Source organism: Podarcis gaigeae, assembly GCF_964106915.1.
Source record: "Podarcis gaigeae genome assembly, chromosome: 4".
NCBI lineage: Eukaryota > Metazoa > Chordata > Lepidosauria > Squamata > Lacertidae > Podarcis > Podarcis gaigeae.
Window position 1 is genome coordinate 11,005,587 of NC_139677.1, and position 23,025 is coordinate 11,028,611.

At 43.4% G+C, this 23,025-nt stretch overlaps 2 protein-coding genes across 3 annotated transcripts; one reads left to right on the forward strand and one right to left on the reverse strand.

Moving 5' to 3' along the window:
* Window positions 1-5,562: 5,562 nt before the first annotated feature.
* LOC310844090 (glutamine amidotransferase-like class 1 domain-containing protein 3, mitochondrial) lies at window positions 5,563-12,007 on the reverse strand. The gene is made up of 4 exons (XM_083737891.1): window positions 11,874-12,007; window positions 10,868-11,039; window positions 6,832-7,036; window positions 5,563-5,850 (listed from the first exon to the last, which is right to left on the reverse strand). Exons 1-4 carry the CDS (start codon window positions 11,979-11,981, stop codon window positions 5,658-5,660), a joined length of 678 nt encoding a protein of 225 aa, XP_083594017.1. The 5' UTR covers window positions 11,982-12,007; the 3' UTR covers window positions 5,563-5,657.
* Window positions 12,008-12,853: 846 nt separating this feature from the next.
* On the forward strand, window positions 12,854-18,696 carry CLN5 (CLN5 intracellular trafficking protein). 2 transcript variants are annotated; one of them, XM_083737883.1, is made up of 4 exons: window positions 12,854-13,062; window positions 14,138-14,277; window positions 16,766-16,991; window positions 18,161-18,696. In XM_083737883.1, exons 2-4 carry the CDS (start codon window positions 14,194-14,196, stop codon window positions 18,670-18,672), a joined length of 822 nt encoding a protein of 273 aa, XP_083594009.1. In that variant the 5' UTR covers window positions 12,854-13,062; window positions 14,138-14,193; the 3' UTR covers window positions 18,673-18,696. The 2 variants fall into 2 exon arrangements, with proteins under 2 accessions (XP_083594009.1, XP_083594008.1); XM_083737882.1 differs by having other exon boundaries at window positions 12,924-13,062; window positions 14,112-14,277.
* The last annotated feature ends 4,329 nt before the right edge of the window (window positions 18,697-23,025 follow it).

Consider the following 23,025-nt stretch of genomic DNA (forward strand, 5'->3'; position numbering starts at 1 on the left):
TCAAGGGTGCCTCAGTATTTGTGTTGTATGTGTGTGTGTGTGGCTGTTCAGCGTTAGTCCCCAACATATATAGAAAGCTGAGGCAGAGGTGCCCAATTCTAGAGTAAATTTATGCTATGTAATTTTTATCAAAGGGAGATTTTGTAGGAGGCTGCAAGCCCAGGAAGCACAAGCGAGGAGAGCGCTCAGGGAAACTACCCTATCCCAGTGTTTTCTAAGACCTTTCTGCCCTTTAAATGTGGGTCTCCCAGTGTTTGGGAGATTGGTCTCAACAAGGGCCAGGGCCTTTTCAGTACTGGCCCCGACTTGGTGAAACACTCTGTCACAAGAGACTAGGGCCCTGCAGGACTGAACATCTTTCCGCAGGGCCTGCAAGACGGAGCTGTTCCGCCTGGCCTTTGGTTTGGACTCAGTCTGACCCTTATGTTTCCCTCCCCTTATGGTTTTGACCTATGGGCTACAATTAAAATGAGGCTGCATTTTAAATTATATTTTAACCTGTATTTTAAATTGGTTTTATTATTATTATTATTATTATTGTAATTTTACTGGTGTTAGCTGCCCTGAGCCCGGCTCTGGCCGGGGAGGGCGGGGTATAAATAAAAATTCATTATTATTGTTGTTGTTGTTGTTTGTTTGCTTTTTAAGAAAAAAAATGGTGCTGGAAATCACCATGAAGTTGTTACAATAAGTGCCACACTTTTAACATCGGGGGGGGGGGGGAGGTACTGCATACCCTTCAATACCTGGGCGGGGGAGCACTACACATGGTGGCCATTTCTGACTTTTCAAAGCTCGAAAATCCTTGCCTTTAAAGAGGAAAAGATTTGGGACAACACTGGGATAGGGAGGGTGTAATGCAGACGTCCCTCTATTAATGAGACAGGCCACACATTGCTCAGGTGTCAACAAGCCCCAGGATGCCGGACTAGGTGGCCTGATCCAGCAGGGATCGTCTTATGTTATCATGTTACTGTTAGGATCACCCTACTCTCATGTAGGACCCTGGTAGAGACACATGCCCGACTGGCATGTTCGCTTCTTCCTGGTCGGTCCTGTCTCCATCACTTCCCACTCTGTGGAATGAAAACATATAGCATCATGTGATAGACAACAATCCCATGACTGCAAACATGGAGAAAGAATCCTAACAGTCACAGTTTCATCCGTATGGTAAGGTGATATGTACTGCTGCTGCTGCAGTTTTGAAGAGTTAAAAGGTACGTTTCCCTATTTCGCCGTGTCCTGGTGTATTATAGGTTGCTTCCAGACAGGTGTTTATTGTGAGATTGGCACTGCTCTCGCATGCACACCCATGACAGCAGCATCAAAATGCTAGGCTGTGTTTCATTCCTTTTATATTCAGAATCACAGTTTTCACAGAAAATCAGGTAAGATAAAAACAACAACAAGAACCTGGGGCCAATGTCCCATTTGCAATTTCTGAATGGCCAGTTTGCAGTATTAAGCCCTCAGCTGGAAGCACCCCTAGATATTTCAGTTGCCACGCAAGTGGGGTGGGGATAGGGCAAGATGCAACAATATTGTGCATTTCAAATGTTTGTACATAGCGCTAGTAAAGGTGCAAGATCCTGCTGGTGGGTAAATGTGTATTGGAAGGTATATGCTTGAGGGTTTCCTATAAACATCTAGCTGGCCACTATGAAAACAGGATTCTGTTCCAGATGTGATTCAGCAGCGTAGTCCATTCTCCAGATGGGGAATTGTTATGTACTGAGTTGAATAGGATCCAAAAGGCAGCAGTCTGATTGGTCCTGGAACAATAGGGTCCAGAATGCAGCAGTCTGATTGGTCCACAGGAGCCACCCAATCCAGCTCCAGGTGGAAGTGAATCCGCAACCTGATTGGCCTACAGGTGAATCCCGGAATTAGCCAATCATGTGGTGCCCATTGTGTAAATAAGGTACATAAGCCGACATTCTGGGGGAACTTCCATTCCTCACTACTATGAGCTGAATAAAGAGCATGGAATCCACACTCGACTCTGAGTATATTTCAGGAATGTTACAGATTTCTGTTAAAACACAGCAAACGGAAGGAAAAAGGGGTGGCTTGCTTGCTTGCTTGCTTTCTAAATAGCTGAGCCTTCGGCCACAACACAAAGCGCTTTTGAAAGCTCCCCCCACCTCAGAAGCAATTTGTCAGGGGAAGTTCAAAGAAAAAGAAGCCCAAAGTCCCTTCCTCTGGCCACATGTAACCTAGGCAGACAGACAAACAGATATGTACAATATGTATAATGTTGCACTATATAACATATCTACATTTTATAGCGTTGTGACCTCAAACGGGAGGGAGCTAAGTTTGCATTAGAGTGCCCTCTGGTGGTAATAGACGATAGTGGCAGAATTTCGAAAAAACAGATTTGCCACCTTGATGTGGTAGAAGCAGCAAATCGGAGTCCCTAATGTGAATCTTTGACATAGGTGGTGTGCAGTCAGGATGTCTCGCTGGCTTAAATAGAAGCTGGGCTGGAGATGGAAGAAAGGGAACCAGATGAGGGAAAGTAATCCCATTTTCCGATTAAAATTCCTCCCCACTCCTCACATGGGGAAACCTAGTGTTATGGCAAGGGTGGGCAACTCCAGATGTTGTTGGAATACAGCTGCCATCTACGACTCCCAGACTTTAGGAGCAATGGTCCAGGATAGGGTTTTTTTAAAAAAAAAATTATGCTTGATCATAATACCAGGCATAATCTAGCCAAAGCTAACTAACTCCAGTGGGAGGGTTGAGTGAGTGCTTAACAGGAGTATTTTAATTACGAGCAAATAAAAATATCTTTCTTCAGTACATCATAATGACGTACAGCAGGGATGGATGATCTGTGGCTGTCTAGGTCAGCCTTCCCCAAGCATGTTTTGGTACTACAATTCACACCAGCCCCAGTCTGAATGGCCCAAATTTAGGGTTAGTGGGAGTTATGCTCCAGCAAAAGCTTGAAAGCCACGTATTTCCCACCCCTGGTGTGTAAAGAAGGCAGGCAGTTCCTTTGGAACATCATCTCACCTGTTTTCGCCACCCTCTTCTCCGCGGTTGCCTTTGTGTTCTGATTTCAAGCTAGCGTTTTAAATTTAAATTGACTATAGCAGCAGCAACATAAACGAGGGGAAATGTTCTACAGCTAGGTCACACATTTGAGATCTGCCTTGCTGAACAATACAAAATTGGCCAGCACTTTTCAGATGTACCTTTTCAAAATTGCTACTTTCAGGATTCCTTTATGGAAACATACAAATGGCATCATATAATACTCCCCAAAAGCAAAGCAAGGGGAACAGGTTGGCCTGCTAAACCGATTCCATACTGTGTGCACAACGGCAAGTGTGCATTTCAGGAAATCCTGCCGTTTTGTAAGACGTATTTGAGGGCTAATACCATGAGGAATGGGACATTTAGGCATGCACTTTTCACTCGCCAACTAAAATGAATGGGATTTAGGAACAAATTGCTTTGGCCCTGGCTGCAAAACAATTGAGAGACTCAGGAACTTTAAAGCAGGCTTGTCAAAGAATTAAAGAATTTGCAGCTGTGTAATCATCTGTGCTTTGGCCAATTAATGTCTTGACTGAATCAAAATAATGTGCGTATTTTTTATTAACTCACGCCAATTCCATTTTGGCAGTTTGCTGCCTTTTTATCAGTATTGCTTAAATGGCAGTAATTGGGTTGTAATCTGCCGGTGGGTTTTCTGTGGTATTGTCTTGTATGTATTCTTATCCTTAAATATAAGTATTACCAAAACACTTAGCATAGCTGCCAGTTTGAGGTATGTGTTGAATTATGAAGCTTTTGAATTACGGTGCTGGAGGAGACTCTTAGTGGACTGCAAGAAGATCAAACCTCTCCATTCTGAAGGAAATCAGCCCTGAGTGCTCACTGGAAGGACAGATCGTGAAGCTGAGACTCCAATACTTTGGCCACCTCATGAGAAGAGAAGACTCCCTGGAAAAGACCCTGATGTTGGGAAAGACGGAGGACACAAGGAGAAGGGGACGACAGTGGATGAGATGGTTGGATAGTGTTTTCGAGGTTACCAGCATGAGTTTGACCAAACTGTGGGAGGCAGTGGAAGACAGGAGTGCCTGGCGTTCTCAGGTCCATGGGGTCACAAAGACTAAACAACTAAACAACAACAACAAATTGTGTGGAAAGAATCAGAGTCACTATGGGAACAAACTACGCTGAAACTACCGGTAAATAGACTTAATGAGTGTCATTACTCCCGTGAGAATGCACGGGATTGAGCAGCAACCCTATTCCTCCCCCGGTGCTTTTTTCAGGGGGTATTCAAGGGTACCCAGTACCCACACCTCTTTTTGCTGTTGTTACAGTACGTGCCACACTTTTTAACAACTTCATGGTGAATAAAGGTAAAGGGACCCCTGACCATTAGGTCCAGTCACGGACGACTCTGGGGTTGCGGTGCTCATCTCGCTTTATTGGCCGAGGGAGCCGGCGTACAGCTTCCGGGTCATGTGGCCAGCATGACTAAGCCGCTTCTGGTGAACCAGAGCAGCGCATGGAAACACCGTTCACCTTCCCACCTATTTATCTACTTGCACTTTGATGTGCTTTCGAACTGCTAGGTTGGCAGGAGCAGGGACCGAGCAACGGGAGCTCACCCCATCACAGGGATTCGAACCGCCGACCTTCTGATCGGCAAGCCCTAGGCTCTGTGATTTAGACCACAGCGCCACCCGCATCCCAATTTTATGGTGAATACCGGCACCTAATTTTCTGGGGTGGGAGGGAAGCGCTGCCTATACCTGAGGGGAAGCCTTACTGAAATCACTAGAACTCACAGTACACTTCTGAGCAAACAGGCATGCATAGGTGGTCTGCATAACTTTTAACAGATGTAAGCAAGCAGCTCTGCTTTGAATGGGATGGAGCCAGCATGATGCAAATTAGCTAGTTGCACAGGCCTTCTTTGGCACCCTTAACGCTCCCCTGTTATTGAGCGCATGAAGCTTTCCCCTCAAATTTCTTTTTAAACTTTTTATTAAATCAAATTTAATAGTCTCCACACACAAAAATAATAAACATAGCATTAAGATTATAGCACCATTTTACATAGTCTTGGGGCTTTAATGGTCAGTTTAGGCTCTCCACAGATATGTTTGTGAAATTAGTGGGGGGAATTTGCTGTCTACCTCCCTTACATATGAAAAGAAGGGGAACCTCCTTATAACACCTTTCACAACCCTTCTAAGCCTAGTTAGTTGCTCTGAAATAGCCACGTTCCAGATATTCTTGAACCAAACCTCAAGGGCCAGCTCAGCCTGGAATTTCCAAAAATACGCTGTCACCAAAAGTGAAGCTGTCAATAGAAAATTAGATCTTTATGTCACGCTAAGCCTCAGTTTCTCTTTCTCTTTGCTTTGCAAAATCTGGGGGGGACGACCCATCTGAGAGAGCAGTCATCACTTTTTCCAGTAAAACTGGTCTTGGACAGAGAGAACCATTTGATTATCTCAAGAGGAAGGACAGAAGGAAGACCAGGTTCAAAATACCAACGACTGAAGAAAGACTCTTGATCTCGGTGGCTTAATTATTTTTATTAATTCTACCGTATTTAACCAAAGGGTCATTTGTTGACACATCTACCAGCTGCCGCCAAGCCTGGCTTTCCCCCTTCATGCCAGTTTCAAGACTTCGGTAACCATGGTTCCAACCCCATCAAAAATTTGATGCAAAGGGGCTTTGCACATGAACGCGCAAGTGGTGACTATTTTGTTTGCAGAATCCACGTGGGCCTCGTTCACGTCTTTGCAGATGTGCTTGCAGCCAAGTTCTTCGATAGCCGCAGCTGTTTCAGCATCAGGAAACCTGCAAGGGAAAGAAGTTAAACAAGAACTGCTTTTCCCTCACCGCTGAAGTGCTGGCTTTGACCTTTATTGCCCTAGAAGGCTCAGGACCACGATACATCAAGGGACCCCCCCCCCCGGTATGAACCAGACCCTGTGGTCTTCATCAGAGGCCCTTCTGCATGGACCTCACCCAAGTGGACTGCAGAGTAGGGCTGGCGATATATCGCCCCAAACCAGTTTGAAGTCTATATCGTGATAGCGGCTTCATAGTTTTTGACCTGGTAATATATTGTGCGAATCATGGTGTGTGTGCGTGTGTTACGCAAAAATCACAATGTGCTAAAAACCGTGAAGCCAGCCAATGCCTCTACATAGCTCCATCTTTATTTTGAACATTGTCATATATCAGTATATCTTGATGTTTAGCTGGAAGTTGAAAACCAACTCCATCCTTATTTCAGACATTGTAATATGTCGGTATATCGTGATGTGATATAATGTGACATTGGGTGGATGGGACTCGTCCTTATTAATATTTTACAGGAAGAGCATTTTTTTGTATTGTACTGTGGTACCTCAGGTTACAGACGCTTCAGGTTACAGACTCTGCTAACCCAGAAATAGTACCTCGGGTTAAGAACTTTACCTCAGAATGAGAACAGAAATCACACAGCGGTGGTGCAGGAGGCCTCATTAGCTAAAGTGGTACCTCAGGTTAAGAACAGTTTCAGGTTAAGAATGGAACTCCGGAACGAATTAAGTTCTTAACTTGAGGTACTTTCCCCCCCCTGCTTTTAAAACAGGACATATAAAAGTGATTAAGTTGTTCTGAGGCTTTTTCTTTTGTACAATGTGACCAATGAGTGTAATCAGCAACAACCAACAGAGAAAAACGATAGATTGGGGAAAGCTGTACATCACTGTAGCAGGTGGATCTTATGATTGACAGAGAATCAGCATGCGCACAGAATCAGATGATGCGCCAAACAAAATTCCATACCTCCCGTCTACATTTCTGTTGTGGCCGACGGTGACTTCACAGCCTGGGAAGACTTTCGCTGCCAGCACAGGGGAGATGCAGCACAAGCCAATGGGTTTCTTCGCGCTGTGGAACGTCTCGAGGGTGGACTTCACCAGGTTGTTGACAGTGCAGTTCTTTCCTTCCACGGCCCAGGAACACAAGTTCTTCGCTACGCCAAAGCCCCCTAGAAGGGAGGGGAGAAGAGAAGAGAAGAGCTTACTCCTTCATGTCAAGAAGAAACTTCCCATTATTGCCTCTTCCAACACAGCAGCGCCGCTGTTTTGTCACCCAATGAGGCGACGCTTACCGTATTTTTCGCTCTATAGGACGCACTTTTCCCCCTCCAAAAATGAAGGGGAAATGTGTGTGCGTCCTATGGAGCGAATGCAGGCTTTCGCTGAAGCCTGGAGAGCGAGAGGGGTCAGTGCGCACAAAAGAGGCATTCATCTCACTTATACCAAAGACAGAGACTGGCAAAAGCCAAGTAAAAAACTATAGGCCTATATCACTGTTGAATGTGGATTATAAAATTTTTGCAGACATTCTGGCAAAAAGATTTAAAAGAGTGCTGATAGGGGAGATTCATAAGGACCAAACAGGCTTTCTCCCAGGGAGATATATGTCAAGTAATGTGAGAAATATTTTAGACATTCTGGAACTGTTGGAAATGGACATTAACAAAAAGGCAGTTTTGATCTTTGTGGATGCGGAGAAAGCCTTTGACAATATCAATTGGAGTTTTATGATGAAGAATCTCCAGGGAATGGGGGTAGGCCAAAGATTTCAAAATGGTATAGGTGCGATATATGCAGAACAAAAAGCAAAATTAATTGTGAATGGTATGGTGATGAACGATATATCAATAGAAAAGGGTACACGACAGGGATGCCCTATGTCTCCCCTCCTGTTTATATCCGTCCTGGAGGTTTTGTTAAACATGATTAGAATGGATCCGCTGGTTAAAGGTATTCAGGTCGGAGCGAAACACTATAAATTAAGGGCATTTGCAGACGATTTAGTTTTAACATTACAACAGCCAGAGGAGAGTACGAAAAGAGTGTTGGACCTCATTGAGATATTTGGTCAAGTGGCAGGATTTAAATTGAATAGACAAAAAACCAAAGTGTTGGGGAAAAATTTGACACCGGAAGAAAAAGATAGATTCCAAAACGTAACGGGTTTGGAAATTGTTAAAAAAGTTAAATATCTGGGGGTAAACTTAACATCAAAAAATGCTAATTTATTTAAGGACAATTATGAGAAATGTTGGACAGAAGTTAAAAGGGATCTAGATATATGGTCTAGACTGAAACTTTCCTTGTTAGGCCGTATAGCTGTTATCAAAATGAATGTATTGCCGAGAGTGTTATTTTTGTTTCAGACTCTACAAATTCTGGACAAGATGGAGTGTTTCAAGAGGTGGCAAAAAGATATATCTAAATTTGTCTGGCAGGGCAAAAAGCCCAGAATCAAGTTTAAGATCTTAACAGACGCAAAAGATAGAGGGGGGTTTGCCCTGCCGGACTTGAGGCTCTACTATGAGGCAGCAGCTTTCTGCTGGTTAAAACAATGGCTACTTCTTGAGGACACAGACATCTTAGATCTAGAAGGTTATGATAATAACCTCGGCTGGCATGCGTATCTGTGGTATGACAAGGTGAAAGTGCATAAGAGTTTTAAAAACCATATGGTACGGAAGGCATTGTATAACGTCTGGATCAGGTACAAAGATTTAATGGAAAATAAAACCCCCAGATGGTTATCACCAATGGAAGCAAAAGCAGTTAAAAAACTTAACATGGACTCAAACTGGTTAAAATATGATGAAATGTTAGAAAAGGATGGAGAAAAGTTTAAATTAAAGAGCTATGAAAAATTAAAACATAGAGTTAGAGATTGGCTACATTACCACCAAATAAATGAAGTGTTCAAGCTGGACAGGAAAGTAGGATTCCAGAGTGAAAAGTCAAAGCTAGAAACGGAACTGTTAGAACCCAATACAAAAAACTTATCTAGAATGTATAACCTGCTGCTGAAATGGAATGTACAGGATGAAACGGTAAAATCAGCTATGATTAAATGGGCACAAGATGTTGGTCATGACATTATGTTTGCTGACTGGGAACAGTTATGGACCACCGGTTTGAAATTCACAGCATGTACTGCTTTGAAAGAAAATATTATGAAAATGATTTACAGGTGGTACATGACTCCAGTCAAGCTTGCTAAGATCTACCATTTGCCCAATAATAAATGTTGGAAATGTAAGGAAGCTGAAGGAACCTTCTATCACCTTTGGTGGACCTGCCCAAAAATTAAGGCCTACTGGGAAATGATCTATAATGAAATTAAGAAAGTCCTTAAATGGACGTTTTCAAAGAAACCAGAGGCTTTTCTTCTGGGCATGGTGGGCCAATTGGTACCGAAGAAGGATAAGACTTTCTTTATGTATGCAACCACGGCAGCAAGAATTCTTTTAGCAAAGTATTGGAAGATGCAAGAACTACCCACTCTGGAGGAATGGCAGACGAAGGTGATCGAATATATGGGACTGGCAGAGATGACCGGCAGAATCCGTGACCAGAGGAAGGAGGCGGTGGAGGAAGATTGGAGAAAATTTAAAGTATACCTTAAGAACTATTGTAAAATATCGGACGGTTAAGATGTCGAGAGGCTAGAAACAAAGAACTACAGCTGTAAATCGTAAATTAAAGGGGGAAACTTAATGAGAATATATAGAGAAATTGACTGAAGGGTTGCTGACACATTACAAAATAATGATGCAGAGAAGGGGAGGTATGGGGAAGTCATTTTTTATGTATCTGTTTGTGATTTGTTTGTTTTTCCTATACCCTTGTTCCTTGTTTTTTTTCTGTTTTGTAAAAACAATAAAAAATTATTATAAAAAAAAAAAACAGAAAGAGGAGGAGACACAAGAAGATTGGAAGAAATTTAAAGAACATCTAGCTAAATATTGTAATATAAGATAATTAGAAGTCACTTGAAAGTAATAAATAGGCTTAGGCTTAGAATAAGAATGTGCTGTAAAACATTAAGGACTAGAATACTAATAAAAGAGGAGGATAGTAAATGGAAGGAGTCAATTTTAATAGAAATGTGATTTTGGAGAACTGTTACAAGGTGGTACAATGAAATTCAGTTGGGGGGACTCGAGGAAGCCAATTAACAATGTAAGGCAATTTGGGTTTTGGAAGAAATAATTCTTTTTATGTTTTTCTTTTGTTTTGTAATGTCTTTTCTTTTTCTTATAAATTTGGAAAAGCAATAAAAAATAATAATTGAAAAACCAAAACAAAAAATGTTTTATGTGGCCTTTATCGTGTGCATTAGAACTGTGCAAACCACTTTCATTTTTTAAATTTATTTATTAATAAAATAAATGAATGTGGAATGTAGAAATGGGGATTATTGGTTGGTTTTTGTTGTGTATTTGTGTATAAAAAATTAATACCCTAAATACCGTATTTTTCACTCTATAAGACGCACCAGACCACAAGACGCACCTAGTTTTTGGAGGAGGGAAACAAGAAAAAAAAATATTCTGAATCTCAGAAGCCAGAACAGCAAGAGGGATCGCTGTGCAGTAAAAGCAGCAATCCCTCTTGCTGTTCTGGCTTCTGGGATAGCTGCGCAGCCTGCATTCGCTCCATAAGACACACACACATTTCCCCTTAATTTTTAGGAGGGAAAAAGTGAGTCTTATAGAGCAAAAAAAATGGTAAATAAAATGCACTATGCTTTGCAGGAGAGAGTATTGTTGCAGTGAGGTGCAGTATTAGAATCTAGTTCTAGAGTCCCAGCTCACAGTGCTGAGCACACTGAACTGGTGCAAATGATTTTTACGGTTCACAAATAAGTGAGTGTTAAACTAATTCATTTGTAGCGCAATCCTAACCATGTCCTTTCAAATGCAAATCCTGTGGAATTTAATGGAGCTACCTCCCAGGCATATAGGATTGCAGGTTTGATTAGTTGTTGTTTTTTTAATGCTCACCTGGAAAAATAATTGCATCAAATTCACCGACTTTCAACTCAGCCAAATCCTGGATGTCCCCTCTTGCAAGTCTAGCACTTTCAACTAAAACGTTTCTCTTTTCTTCACTTGGACTACCCTGCAAATGATCAACAACGTGCATCTGCTCAATATTTGGTGCAAATATCTTTACCTGAAAAAGAAAAGGGAACACAAATACATTTGTGTTACAAAGTAGTACCTCTGCTAGTTGCAAGAGTCAAGCTTAACAATGGGGTTGTTTTTTTTGCCAATTTTAAGCAAGATAATTTTGCAAGTATCAACATTTCAAGAGGTTTCTGAAATTCCAAAATGACAAAGCATGTGGATTTCAGCATTAATTGGTATTTTAGGTAGCAAGATCACAAACAAGATCTTTAAAACAGGGCTAAATGTTGCCTTTAATATAGACACTTTTTTTAAAAAAAAAGACTGACTTTATTATCTACCCCAGTTCAAACAAGAATATAGTGTTTTCATTTTAAGTTAACGTAACTAGCGACAGCACATCTGCGCACACACGCGTCGCTTTTTGCCGCGTCTGCGCATGACATCATTTTGAGCGTCTGCGCATGTGCGAGCAGCGAAACCCGGAAGTAACGCGCAACTCGAACACGCTCAACATGAAGCATATTCAACCCAAGGTATGACTGTATATACTTATGTGCGTTTACCTTGTGCAATTATCCACATTTATCCTATATTTGAGACCTTAGAGGTCCTATAACACTTCCAACTCTGCAATTCTATGATTCTATCCTGAGGAAATCGCAAGAGATCCTTGCACGCAGTTTCCTTGCTTGTGTGCTTGCGCGCACGAAGTTTAAGCGTGGGCAGGTGGGTTGGGCGGATTTTGCTCGGCAGGGCACGAGAGGAGGAACAATCCTATTATTGTAGAGTCGGAAGGGACCCCAGGGGTCATCTAGTCCACACACACCCCTGCAAGGAATACCCCCCTTTTGCACTTTTAGAGGGTCGCCAGCCTCACCTCCGCTCCAGCCCGGCTCAGGTGCACCAGGACTGCGGACGCTTCGTGGATCTCGCTGCCGTCGAAGACCCCGCAGCCAGCCAAAACCACGGCCACGCGCTTCCCCATCCTCGCCCGCGGGTCCCCCGCGTCCACGGAGGAAGAGGCCGCAGGAAGGAAGGATCTGGTGCCGGATCCCACCCGCCTCCTGCTGGTCCGGAAGAAGAGCCCTCGGGGCGGCGCTTTCTGTGACCCTTGGAGACGGGAGGACAGGAAAGACTTCGCGTCCTTCAGGAAACGGCGTCGCGCCTGGGATGCAAAGACGTCTGTTCCCCTTTCGTTTCTGAGCGCAACGCGCGCTGATTTTGCAGCACATAAGAGGATAATCACACTACATGCGGTTTGATCCGGCGTGCACGTCCAAAAAAAGCTTTTCACGTGTGAATATGATGATATTTAGTTTATCCCTTTGTAAGAGTAATCTGTGCTGATTGCAACACCTCTCCGAAATTGTCTGGTCTAAGGGTAGCTAAGACATATTTGAAACGAGCTAAAAGGGATTTTAAAAGCCTAAACTGCAACCCCGGATCCGACGCTTTGTGCAAGGCGACCCACTCGCTCTCCGGCCACTGCATCTAAACCCCCCCCCCAAAAAAAAAACCTACAGCAGAGATATGGAATCATAGAACTGCAGAGCTGGAAGGGAGCCAGGGGTGATCTAGTCCAACCCCCCCCCCGCAATGCAGGAATCTCTGCTGAAGCTTCCAGGACAGGTGACCCTCCGTATGAAGGCTTCCTTCTCCAAACAAAAAACGACCCAGCGGGGCTGAGAGAGCCGGGAGATCTGATTCCCCCATCGCGATCGCGGGACAGAAACCAGAGGCAGAGAGGAGAGGGAAATGACAACAGAAGCTCTTGCCAAAAGCGCCTCGGAGGTTTCCGCACTAAGCATGTGCCCGACCCCTCGGCATGTGACGGGCTGAACTCTGCTCAGCTGACTGCTGGGCGGGCGAGAGAGAGGAACGCGGAAGCGGAGCTGGCCTGCCTGCCCTGCGCCGCTTGCTTTCTGCTTGCGGGGGAGCTGCATCATGGCTGCGGGCGGGGAGCCGCCGCGTCTGTGGCTGACGCTGCTTTTGCTACTGCAGCTGGAGACGCCCTGCAGCTCGACGTGCGGCTCTCCGGGGCAGCAGGGGTGGCCTGTGCCCTACAGGTGAGAGGAATGAGAGGGGAGGGGAGAGGGTCGTCGGGCAGGATCCCGCCCCCCCCCCCCCGCGACCGCCTATTATAGCAGGTGCGGTGATGGCTCACTTCCAAGAGAGGTTTGGGCTCCCCGTCCAAAAATTAGGATTTTGCAAGCATCCGGGCTGGAACAAAGGGGTTGCATGCAATCCTGTCGTTCAGGTTTGTGCTTGCGCAGGAGAACTTTCCCCTCCTCTCCCCTGCCCCCCCCCAAATCTGAGGTACCCTCTGAGCATATTTGGGGAGGGGGTGCCAGGGGGAGGAAAGGAAGAAGTCCTGTTGTGTCAGTGGAGCTTCAGGTGTCCAGAGTGGGATCATAGAATTGTAGAGCTGGAAGAGATCCAGGGGTCATCTAGTCCAGTGTTTCCCAACCTTGTGCCTCCAGATGTTTTTGGCCTACAACTCCCATCATCCCTGACCACTGGTCTTGCTAGCTAGGGATGATGGGAGTTGTAGGCCAAAAACATCTGGAGGCACAAGGTTGGGAAACACTGAATTCTAGTCCAACCCGCTGCAGTGCAGGAATCCTGCCTACAGGCATCCCTGGGTGGTCTCGAACCACCAGCCTTATGGTTAACAGCCAGGTGTGAGCAATGCAGGGTTTCAGATGGGACGCTTTTTCAACACAGATGGCTCATGTGCAGTGGCGTAGCGTGGGGGGTGCAGGGGGGGCCGGCTGCACCAGGCGCAACATCTGGGGTTAGGGTTAGGGGGCGCAAATCCACAAGTTAGGGGGCGCAAATCCACAGGTTAGGGGGTGCAAATTACTTGCCTTGCCCCGGGTGCTGACAACCCACGCTACACCACTGCTCATGTGCACGCAGTCGTGACTTGTCAGGGGCTGAGCAGTCTCAAAATGGGGAGATTAAGTATAATTAGGGGATGTGGCTCTGCGAGAGAGAAAACTCAAGAGATGTGCAAGCAAGCAATGACTTCCAGTTTATGGCCGTTTCTTTTTTTAAATCTGAACTTTTGGGTTTAAACGAAAATTTAAAAAAAACAACATTTATTTTAATGCAGGCGTTTTGATTACCGCCCTAAAACAGATGCCTACTGTCAGGCTCGTTACACTTTCTGCCCAACTGGCTCTCCCATTCCGGTGATGAGAGATGACGATGTCCTGGAAGTATTTCGGTTACAGGCGCCTGTCTGGGAATTCAAATATGGAGATCTCCTGGGTCATATGGTAAGGTCACATGTGTCTCCTCCTCCTCTGTTTTGTCAGCCTTTTGCATCCCAATTAACCTAGATTTCAAAAAGTGCAATACAGAACTGACATTCTTAATTTGATTAACTATAGACCGTGTAAATATGTTCAGAAAACATTGTTTACCACTTTTCTGGCAACAGGAGAGTGTTAGAAAATGTTCTGAGAATTTTTAAGTAACAGCTTTGAAAGAAGCAATCTTTAAATGGCACTTTCAGGGCGATTTTTATTTTTTGTTTTATTATTATTCCTGGCTTGTGCCAGTCACTGGCATGTGACAGTAAGTCACTCCCTCCTTCCAGTTATTCAGTGTGTAAAAGTTTCTCTGTTCCTGCAGAGAAATCATGGGACGTCCACTTCTTGGAACTGCGCCATTTCCCCAGATTGCTTTGTTATCTTATAGAATTCATAGTGTTGCCTTTCCTGCCATCCATGGCATGCTACAAAAAACCCCAGTACAACAGCATAATTGGCCAATTAGCCTAACGAGCTGTGCAAAGTATGGCTCACTGATTCTCATAGTTGGTTTTGTTTTGGAGTCTGCAATTTCTAGATTGTGGCAGCTCTGTGCACACTTACCTAGAAGCAAAGCCCATTGAAAATTAAGTGTGATTTACTTCTGAGTATGCATGCAGTGGGTCACACTCTTACCCATGGGTAGGCAAACTAAGGCCCAGGGGCCGGATCCAGCCCAATCGCCTTCTAAATCTGGCCTGCGGACGGTCCGGGAATCAGTGTGTTTTTACATGAGTCTTTTTATTAAAAATGCATCTGTGGGTTATTTGTGGGGCACAGGAATTTGTTCATTCCCCCCCTCCTCCCAAAAAATATAGTCTGGCCCCCGACAAGGTCTGAGAGACAGTGGACTTGGCCCCCTGCTGAAAAAGTTTGCTGATCCTTGCTGTTACCGTTCAATCCTCTCTGTGTTTACTTAGACTCACGTCTCAATTGTATTTAGTGGGGCTTACTCCCATGTAAGTGTTCATAGGATTCTAGAGCAGTATTAAAAACTCAGATATGTAAGCTAATCACCAGATGGCACCTGAAACCTAGGTTATGACCACCACGATAGAATTTTTCAGCAGTGATTTTTTTTTTACACTGCAATTCATTATTCTTATTGTTTATTTCTGTACTGCTTTATAATTTAAATTTTTTAAAATCACAAGGTGATTTATAACACATTAAAGCATCCAATAAAACAATTCAAAATAAATTCCTAGCTTCCAGGAAAATACTTTCAGATCCTTTCCCCATATTTATTCACTTATTTTATATAGCGGTAGTACTCTAGGAAGCCAAGGTGGTGCAGCGGTTAGAGTGTTAAACTTGGACCTGGGAGATCAGGGTTTGAATCCCTGCTCAGTCATGAAGCTCACCTTGGAGTCTGTCACAGCCTCTTAACCTCCCTCACAGGGTCATGGTAGAGATAAACTGAGGGGGGGGGTGAACCATGTACGTCTTGGAGAGAAAAAAGGGGGGGATATAAATGCAATGAGTAAGCTCTTCTGTGTACCTGCTTAAGAAAGCTGGAGGGGTCAGCCAGATGGAAATGTCAGTTGCCGCCATATATCTATCATATGTGATGGACCTGTAAAAGTCCATAAAAGGGTAAAAGAGTATTGGGAAATAATTCATAATGAATTGAAAAAAAGGTTTAAAAGTACTTTCCCCGAAAAACCAGAGTCCTTTTTGTTGGGGGAAATTCCCAGGTGTCTAAAAAAGTTATTGATGTATGCCACTACTGCGGCCTGTGTTTTGTTAGCCCAAAAATGGAAAACGAGCGAGGTCCGAACCAAAGAATGGCAACTTAAGCTGATGGAATATGCACAGCTTGTGGACCTAACATCTAGAATAAGAGAACAAGAAGAACAGGTGTTTAAAGAAGATTGGAAAATGTTTATTGACTATATGGAGGAAAACTGTGTATATTTGAAAACGTGGCCAGCATTAAGATGAATTCAACAGTGTAAATAAGTTTTGGTGGATGTAATGATGCAATTCTGAAAGGTTTAGTTTATATAAAATATGCAGAGATTTATGTTATGCAAAATGAACCTCAGAAAGAGGAAGGGATATCATTGATATTTTAAGGTTGTTTAAATGAATATTCTAAGATGTAAAACAGAAAATTTAATAAAAATTATCGGAGAAAAGAGAGATTTCAGTTGCCAACCCGGCATCCAGGGAGCTCCATGTGGTCGCAATTGGACCCGCGCCAGCCGGAAAATGTGCCTGGCCAATTTCTTACACTGCCTTGGAGCAGTAAGGGGAAACCTGTGGCTTTTCAGACGTTTCTGGACTGCAGCTTCCATTGTCCCTGACCATTGCTGAGTGGTGCTGATGAGAGCTCTGGTCCGACCACACTGGCTCCCCACCCCTGAGTTAGAGTCCTTATAGAGGGAAGAAATGTGGAATGATGAACGAAGGCATGCCTTCACTTGTGTTGGTTATTTCTTTCTTTTAGAAGATCATGCACGACGCTATCGGTTTCAAGAGCTCCTTATTGGGGAAGAACTACACAATGGAGTGGTATGAGCTGTTCCAGCTGGGGAACTGCACGTTTCCTCATCTACGGCCCAATTTGCTGGCCCCTTTTTGGTGCAATCAGGGGGCCGCCTGCTTTTATGAAGGAATAGATGACGCTCATTGGAAGGAGAACGGGACCTTGGTTCTGGTGACCACAATCTCAGGTAAACATGCAAACATTGTCATGGGGCTTGTTGACATGGTGGGGATTCAGAAGTTGTTGGTGCATAATTATTATTTTGGGCTTGGTTCAGGCCAGTAAGCAATCTGAGGGTGTTACTGTATATCCATATATCTTTGCAAATTGCCTGCAATCCTCATCCGACTTTTCTGGGAACAATCCTTGCTGAAATTAATCAGACTTTCATTTGAGTAGATGTGGTTAGTGTTAGAATTCCTGCTCCATGATTGCAGTTATGGGATTGTTGTCTATCACATGACGGTCTATGTTTTGACTCCACAGAGTGGGAAGTGACAAAGACAGGATGTTTGTGTTACTGTGTTCCCTGAAGTGGGACTCTTGTCCTTTGTTCTTTTGCTCTTTGCTGTCTGATGCTAGAGAGAGAGGGAGCCATGTTGCAGTGCTCCGTGTGTGTGTTTATATGTAAATAAAGTAGATTAGCCAAAATGCTGAGTTGCTGAGGTCTGTTACGCAAGATGCTCAAACTCTGCGGATCCCTAATTGTGCCGGTGTCTGTTGGCATCGGTCGCTGGGATGTTCGGGCTGAAGAAAGCTTTTGAAGCTCCCGAGTGATTGACCAGGAGGGAGAGAACATGCCAGTTGGGCATGTGTCTCTGCCAGGGTCCTACTCGAGTGTAGGTTGAACTCCTGACAGAGCCATTCCTCTGTTTTCTGTGAAGCTGGGAAGATCTCCAGAGGTCTTCAGATTTGAACACTTCATGGACACAGATTCTGTGTTGTCATGTGCTTATACCAGGCATTCTGGTGTTCCTTCTGAAATAAATTTCAAAAAGTGACTGCTATGCTTGCATAGGAGCATCAGCCCAGCCTGTCAGGGAACACTGAGAGCCAGTGGGGTGTAGTGGTTAGTGCGACGAACCCTGGGAGACACGGGTTCAAGCCCATACTCTGCCATAAAGCCGACTGAGAGCCCTTGGGTGTCTCTCAGCTTAACCTATACCTCACAGGATTGTTGTGGGGATTAAACAAGGAGGGAAGCATGTACGCTCCGCTGAGCTGCTTGAAGAAAAAGGTGGGAAAGGCTGCAGAATTAAGGAGTATTTTAAAGCACAGATAGTATTCAGCTGTGCAGATATGATTCTCCTATCTCCTTCCCGTAGTGTGATATTGTGTTTTCTTCTTCTTGCACAGGAGCTATGTTTAATCAAATGGCGAAATGGGTGAAATACGACAACGAAACTGGCATTTACTACGAGACGTGGATGGTCAAAGAGAGCCCGGAGGAGCAGGCCAGAGTGTGGTTTGAGCCTTACGAATGCTCCAAGTTTGTCCAGAGGACATACCAAAAGCTGGCCGAGCTGGGGGCCATTTTTAAGAAGATACAAACAAATTACACCACTATTACTCTCTTCAGTGGAGAGCCTACCTGCTTTGGAAATGAAACAGCTATATTTGGACCACACGGAAACAAAACGCTAGCTCTGGCCATTAGAGACTTCTATTCTCCTTTCAAACCTTATCATTCCGCCAAAGAGTTCTTTCTGAACCTCTTGAGGATATTTGATGAAGTGGCTGTGGACCATCAATTTTACCTCTTCTATAACTTGGAATATTGGTTTCTGCCAATGAAATACCCTTTCATGAAAATAGGCTATGAAGAAATCCCATTGCCTCATTCAAACAGCACAAAGTTGGGCATGTAGTTTTTCTTAATGACTTTTTTTTTGGGGGGGGGTGTGGTATAAAGACAAAAAAGGCAAAATAAAACCCCCAAACCCATTTTATGCTGAGTTGCCTCAGACGTCTTTCAGGCTGACAAAGATGCCTGAAACTCCTGGGATATACCTGGATTTTTACTAACGCTGAAAAGGTTATCTGCACAGGGAAATGAATGCTTCAAACCTAAGCTATTTCACCTTTAACTGTGTGAGGGAATGATATTCTTTTCCAAGCCTTCAATTTTGACTTACAGAGACACTTGATGTATGCACTGGAACCAATGTGGGTGAATAAGGGTGGTAAATAATTATTCTAAAGTTCTCATTATGTGCCCTGATTTGAATGGTTGCATTTAAACGTGGGAGCAGCCCTCCTGAGTGATTCCCCCACCTACTATTTTATTTTATTACCCTCACTGTAGCACTCTGTAGAGCAGGCATCCCCAACCTTTGGCCCTCCAGATGTTTTGGACTACAATTCCCATCATCCCTGACCACTGGTCCTGTTAGCTAGGGATCATGGGAGTTGTAGGCCAAAACATCTGGAGGGCCAAAGGTTGGGGATGCCTGCTGTAGAGCTGCAGGAATGGACAGCAGATTCAAGTAATGCTGGCACACACAAGTATGTGGGGAAAAGTGGTTTTCAAGGATGCTTACTAAGCCATTAGCATTGGACAATCACATAGAATAGAAAATAGGAATGTAGCTGCACATACATTCCTAACCTTGAGGTCAACCTTAAGACAATTATGGGGATCTGCTTGAGAACTTTTAAGTAGCTGCTACGTACTCCAGGTGTGTTAAATTTATAGGTTGCAATTCTAAAGGATGTTTTTCCTGGATGACCGCCAGCTGATCTGTGCTGTTGCGTGAACTACAAAGTTTTTCAAAATAGGCTCAATGAGGTGGCAGTGTTAATTTGTGTGTTGGAAAACTTCTAATCACAATGAAATTACGTGCCTTGCTTTTAAAAATATTTCTTGCTTCGGATTAAAATTTCATGTCCTTTGTTCATCCATAATCCCTATAGTTTGGATTAAAGTTTTTAATCCTAAAGGAGATCCAAATAACTACTGACCCAAAGGTCTTATCTCTATAACTGGGACAGTTTGTGCCAGTGTCTTACATCTTAAATGGAAACTTTGGTTAGTGAGCGTAATATCCTTGGGGAAGAGCAAATCGGATCTGGCTGCATAAACTGGCCTAAGGAATAGCACTGTTTAGTATAGGCCCATCTGGCAGATAAATATGTATCAAAATGAGCTAAGTTTTTATTTACTTAAGAAACTTTTTTGACTATACCTTTCATGATCACCTATGTAGTAAATGAGAACGATACTACCTTGATAAAAGATTGTTTTTGATCCATGAACTGTATCAAAACACATCTGCTCAGATGCATTGCACTAATTAGAGTTTTCTGAGAGGATGTTCTCTCATGGAGTTAAGGAAGAATGTGTCCATGCTTACACTTTAAGTTTTGAAGATACCTTTCCCTTTCTCTTTGAAGATACCTTTCTCTCATGGAGTTAAGGAAGAATGTGTCCATGCTTACACTTTAAGTTTTGAAGATACTTTTCCCTTTCCTAAGATCTGTTCCATGAAGGTATTTATTATCCTATTATGATGCCATTCTAGTTTCATAGATGTGGTTGCGCATTAAGGATTTACTGCTTATTATAAAAATAGTATTTGTTAATCATCATTCAAATTCCGAAGTTATGGTTTGGCACTCTAAGGTTAGATGTATCATACCTGTTCAAAACAAAACAGGATCATTGCTGTTCCTAAGAGGGAAAAGCTTTTGCTAGCAAGTGAGCCAGCAGTTTTATTCTTGTGAAAGATGTTTACCAAGAGTAAACAATATCATTATTTTTATCTTTGTTAGCTAGTCTACATCAGGGGTAGGCAACCTAAGGCCCGGGGGCTGGATCCGGCCCAATCACTTTCTCAATCCGGCCTGCAGACGGTTCGGGAATCAGCATGTTTTTACATGAGTAGAATGTGTCCTTTTATTTAAAATTCATCTCTGGGTTATTTGTGGGGCCTGCCTGGTGTTTTTACATGAGTAGAATGTGTGCTTTTATTTAAAATGCATCTCTGGGTTATTTGTGGGACAGAGGAATTAGCTCATTTTTTTCCTCTTCAAAATACAGTCCGGCCCACCACATGGTCTGAGGGACGGTGGACCAGCCCACGGCTGAAAAAGGTTGCTGACCCCTGGTCTACACAGAGAGAATTCAGTTTCATTATAATTGCCCTTGCTATACAGTGGTACCTCTGGTTAAGTACTTAATTCGTTCCAGAGGTCTGTTCTTAACCTGAAGCACCACTTTAGCTAATGGGGCCTCTGGCTGCCGCTGTGCCACCACCACACAATTTCTGTTCTCATACTGAAGCAAAGTTCTTAACCCGAGGTACTATTTCTAGGTTAGCGGAGTCTGTAACCTGAAGCGTATTTAACCCAAAGTACCACTGTACTTTGTGTAAACACAAAAGAAGTAGGAGCTAGTATGCTTGCAAGCAAAGTTTCACACACAAGTGCCAGTATAGCCGCTTGAGAAATTATAAAATTTTTACCTGTGCTTTTTCTGTGCAGCAAACAATGTGGCAAATCAGCCTCTGCAGGAAGGTGGATCAGAGGAAGTTTCTTTAGATCTAACCCAACTTTATAGAACAGAAAGGGAAATCACATGGAGGAGGAACACTCATTCATGTAACAGAAACCTGGATAATATTAGCTTTGCTCTGCTGCACGGGTGGTGCTGTGGGTTAAACCACAGAGCCTAGGACTTGCCGATCAGAAAGTTGGCGGTTCGAATCCCCGCGACGGGGTTAGCTCCCATTGCTTGGTCCCTGCTCCTGCCAACCTAGCAGTTTGAAAGCACATCAAAGTGCAAGTAGATAAATAGCAGGAAGGTAAACGGCCTTTCCGTGCGCTGCTCTGGTTCACCAGAAGCGGCTTAGTCATGCTGGCCACATGACCCGGAAGCTGTATGCAGGCTCCCTCAGCCAATAAAGCGAGATGAGCGCCGCAACCCCAGAGTCGGTAACGACCGGACCTAATGGTCAGGGGTCCCTTTACCTTTACCTTATATACTTATGTATGTGCATTTACCTTGTGCAATTATCCACATTTATCCTATATTTGATTGCTACAGGGTAGGGAGAAAGCAGCCATTAATAACGATAATGTAATGAAATAGAAAGGTAAATCAGGCAGCTACACAGGGGCACTTTTCAAAGTATCAAGATGATCATTCACACAACCTAAAATAACACCATAAGGATGGAAACAATATTACTTTTCATTTAAAAAACCACCCAGAAACCAAGTACATTTTAGAATCAAAAGGGACATTTAAAGTGTTCCTTTAAACAAATTCAGATAAAATCTGCCTATTCAATAAAGTTCTACAGAAACTTGTATCCTATTCAGATGTATAGTCCATTGAGCAAAATGTTCCTTGAATCATATACTTCGACTTACAGTTCACTCTCCTCTATACGTCTGGAATATTTGGCAGTAATTAAAATGGGTACATTTTCTAATTACAAGAGGATCCTACACTCAAAATATAAAATCTGTACTTTTTTTTTTATTTGATGGAATCCTAATAGAAAGTGCATGCAAAGTTTTATCTGTATCACATCATGGTCTTTTTTTGGTTTTTTTTGAGAAGTAATACTTCTGAAAATATCAGAATCTGTCCAGGTAAACATGTACAAAAACAGGTGCCAAAATGTATTTCTGATTCAATACATTAAGTTGCTGGTTTTTTAAACATTAACGCTTTTAATTAAAGGTATATCTTTCTTCACATACCATGGAATGGGTCCTTAGTCAAACCTTAAAATGTACCCTGCATTACCACTTAAACCTTGACTACGTCTGCCTCCCACACCTTCAGGTTCCTTTTAAAAGCTTGTTTAGACTGTTCTCTGGCGTAGTGGTTTCTTGGCCTAATTTGTGTAGGCCTTCAAACCTAGTCTTCATTACTCCGGAGACGTTTCTCTTACTAAATACTGCTGGAAGAAGAGATTGCTCAAAAAAATATTTCAAAAATATTTTTGATGTAGATACAAGCTAGCCTTTACACACTGCACCACACTTCAAGTTCATAACAGCAATGCAGTAGGTTTTCTTGGCAAAATGTGCTAATACTGAAGAATATGGAAGTGGCGCCATTATGAAGAATGGGACTAAAGCAATTTTATACTTAAAAAACACCCAAACCAGTATACCTGAGGGAGCATCTCCATCCCCATCATTCTGCCCGGACACTGAGGTCCAGTGCTGAGGGCCTTCTGGCGGTTCCCTCACTGCGAGAAGCCAAG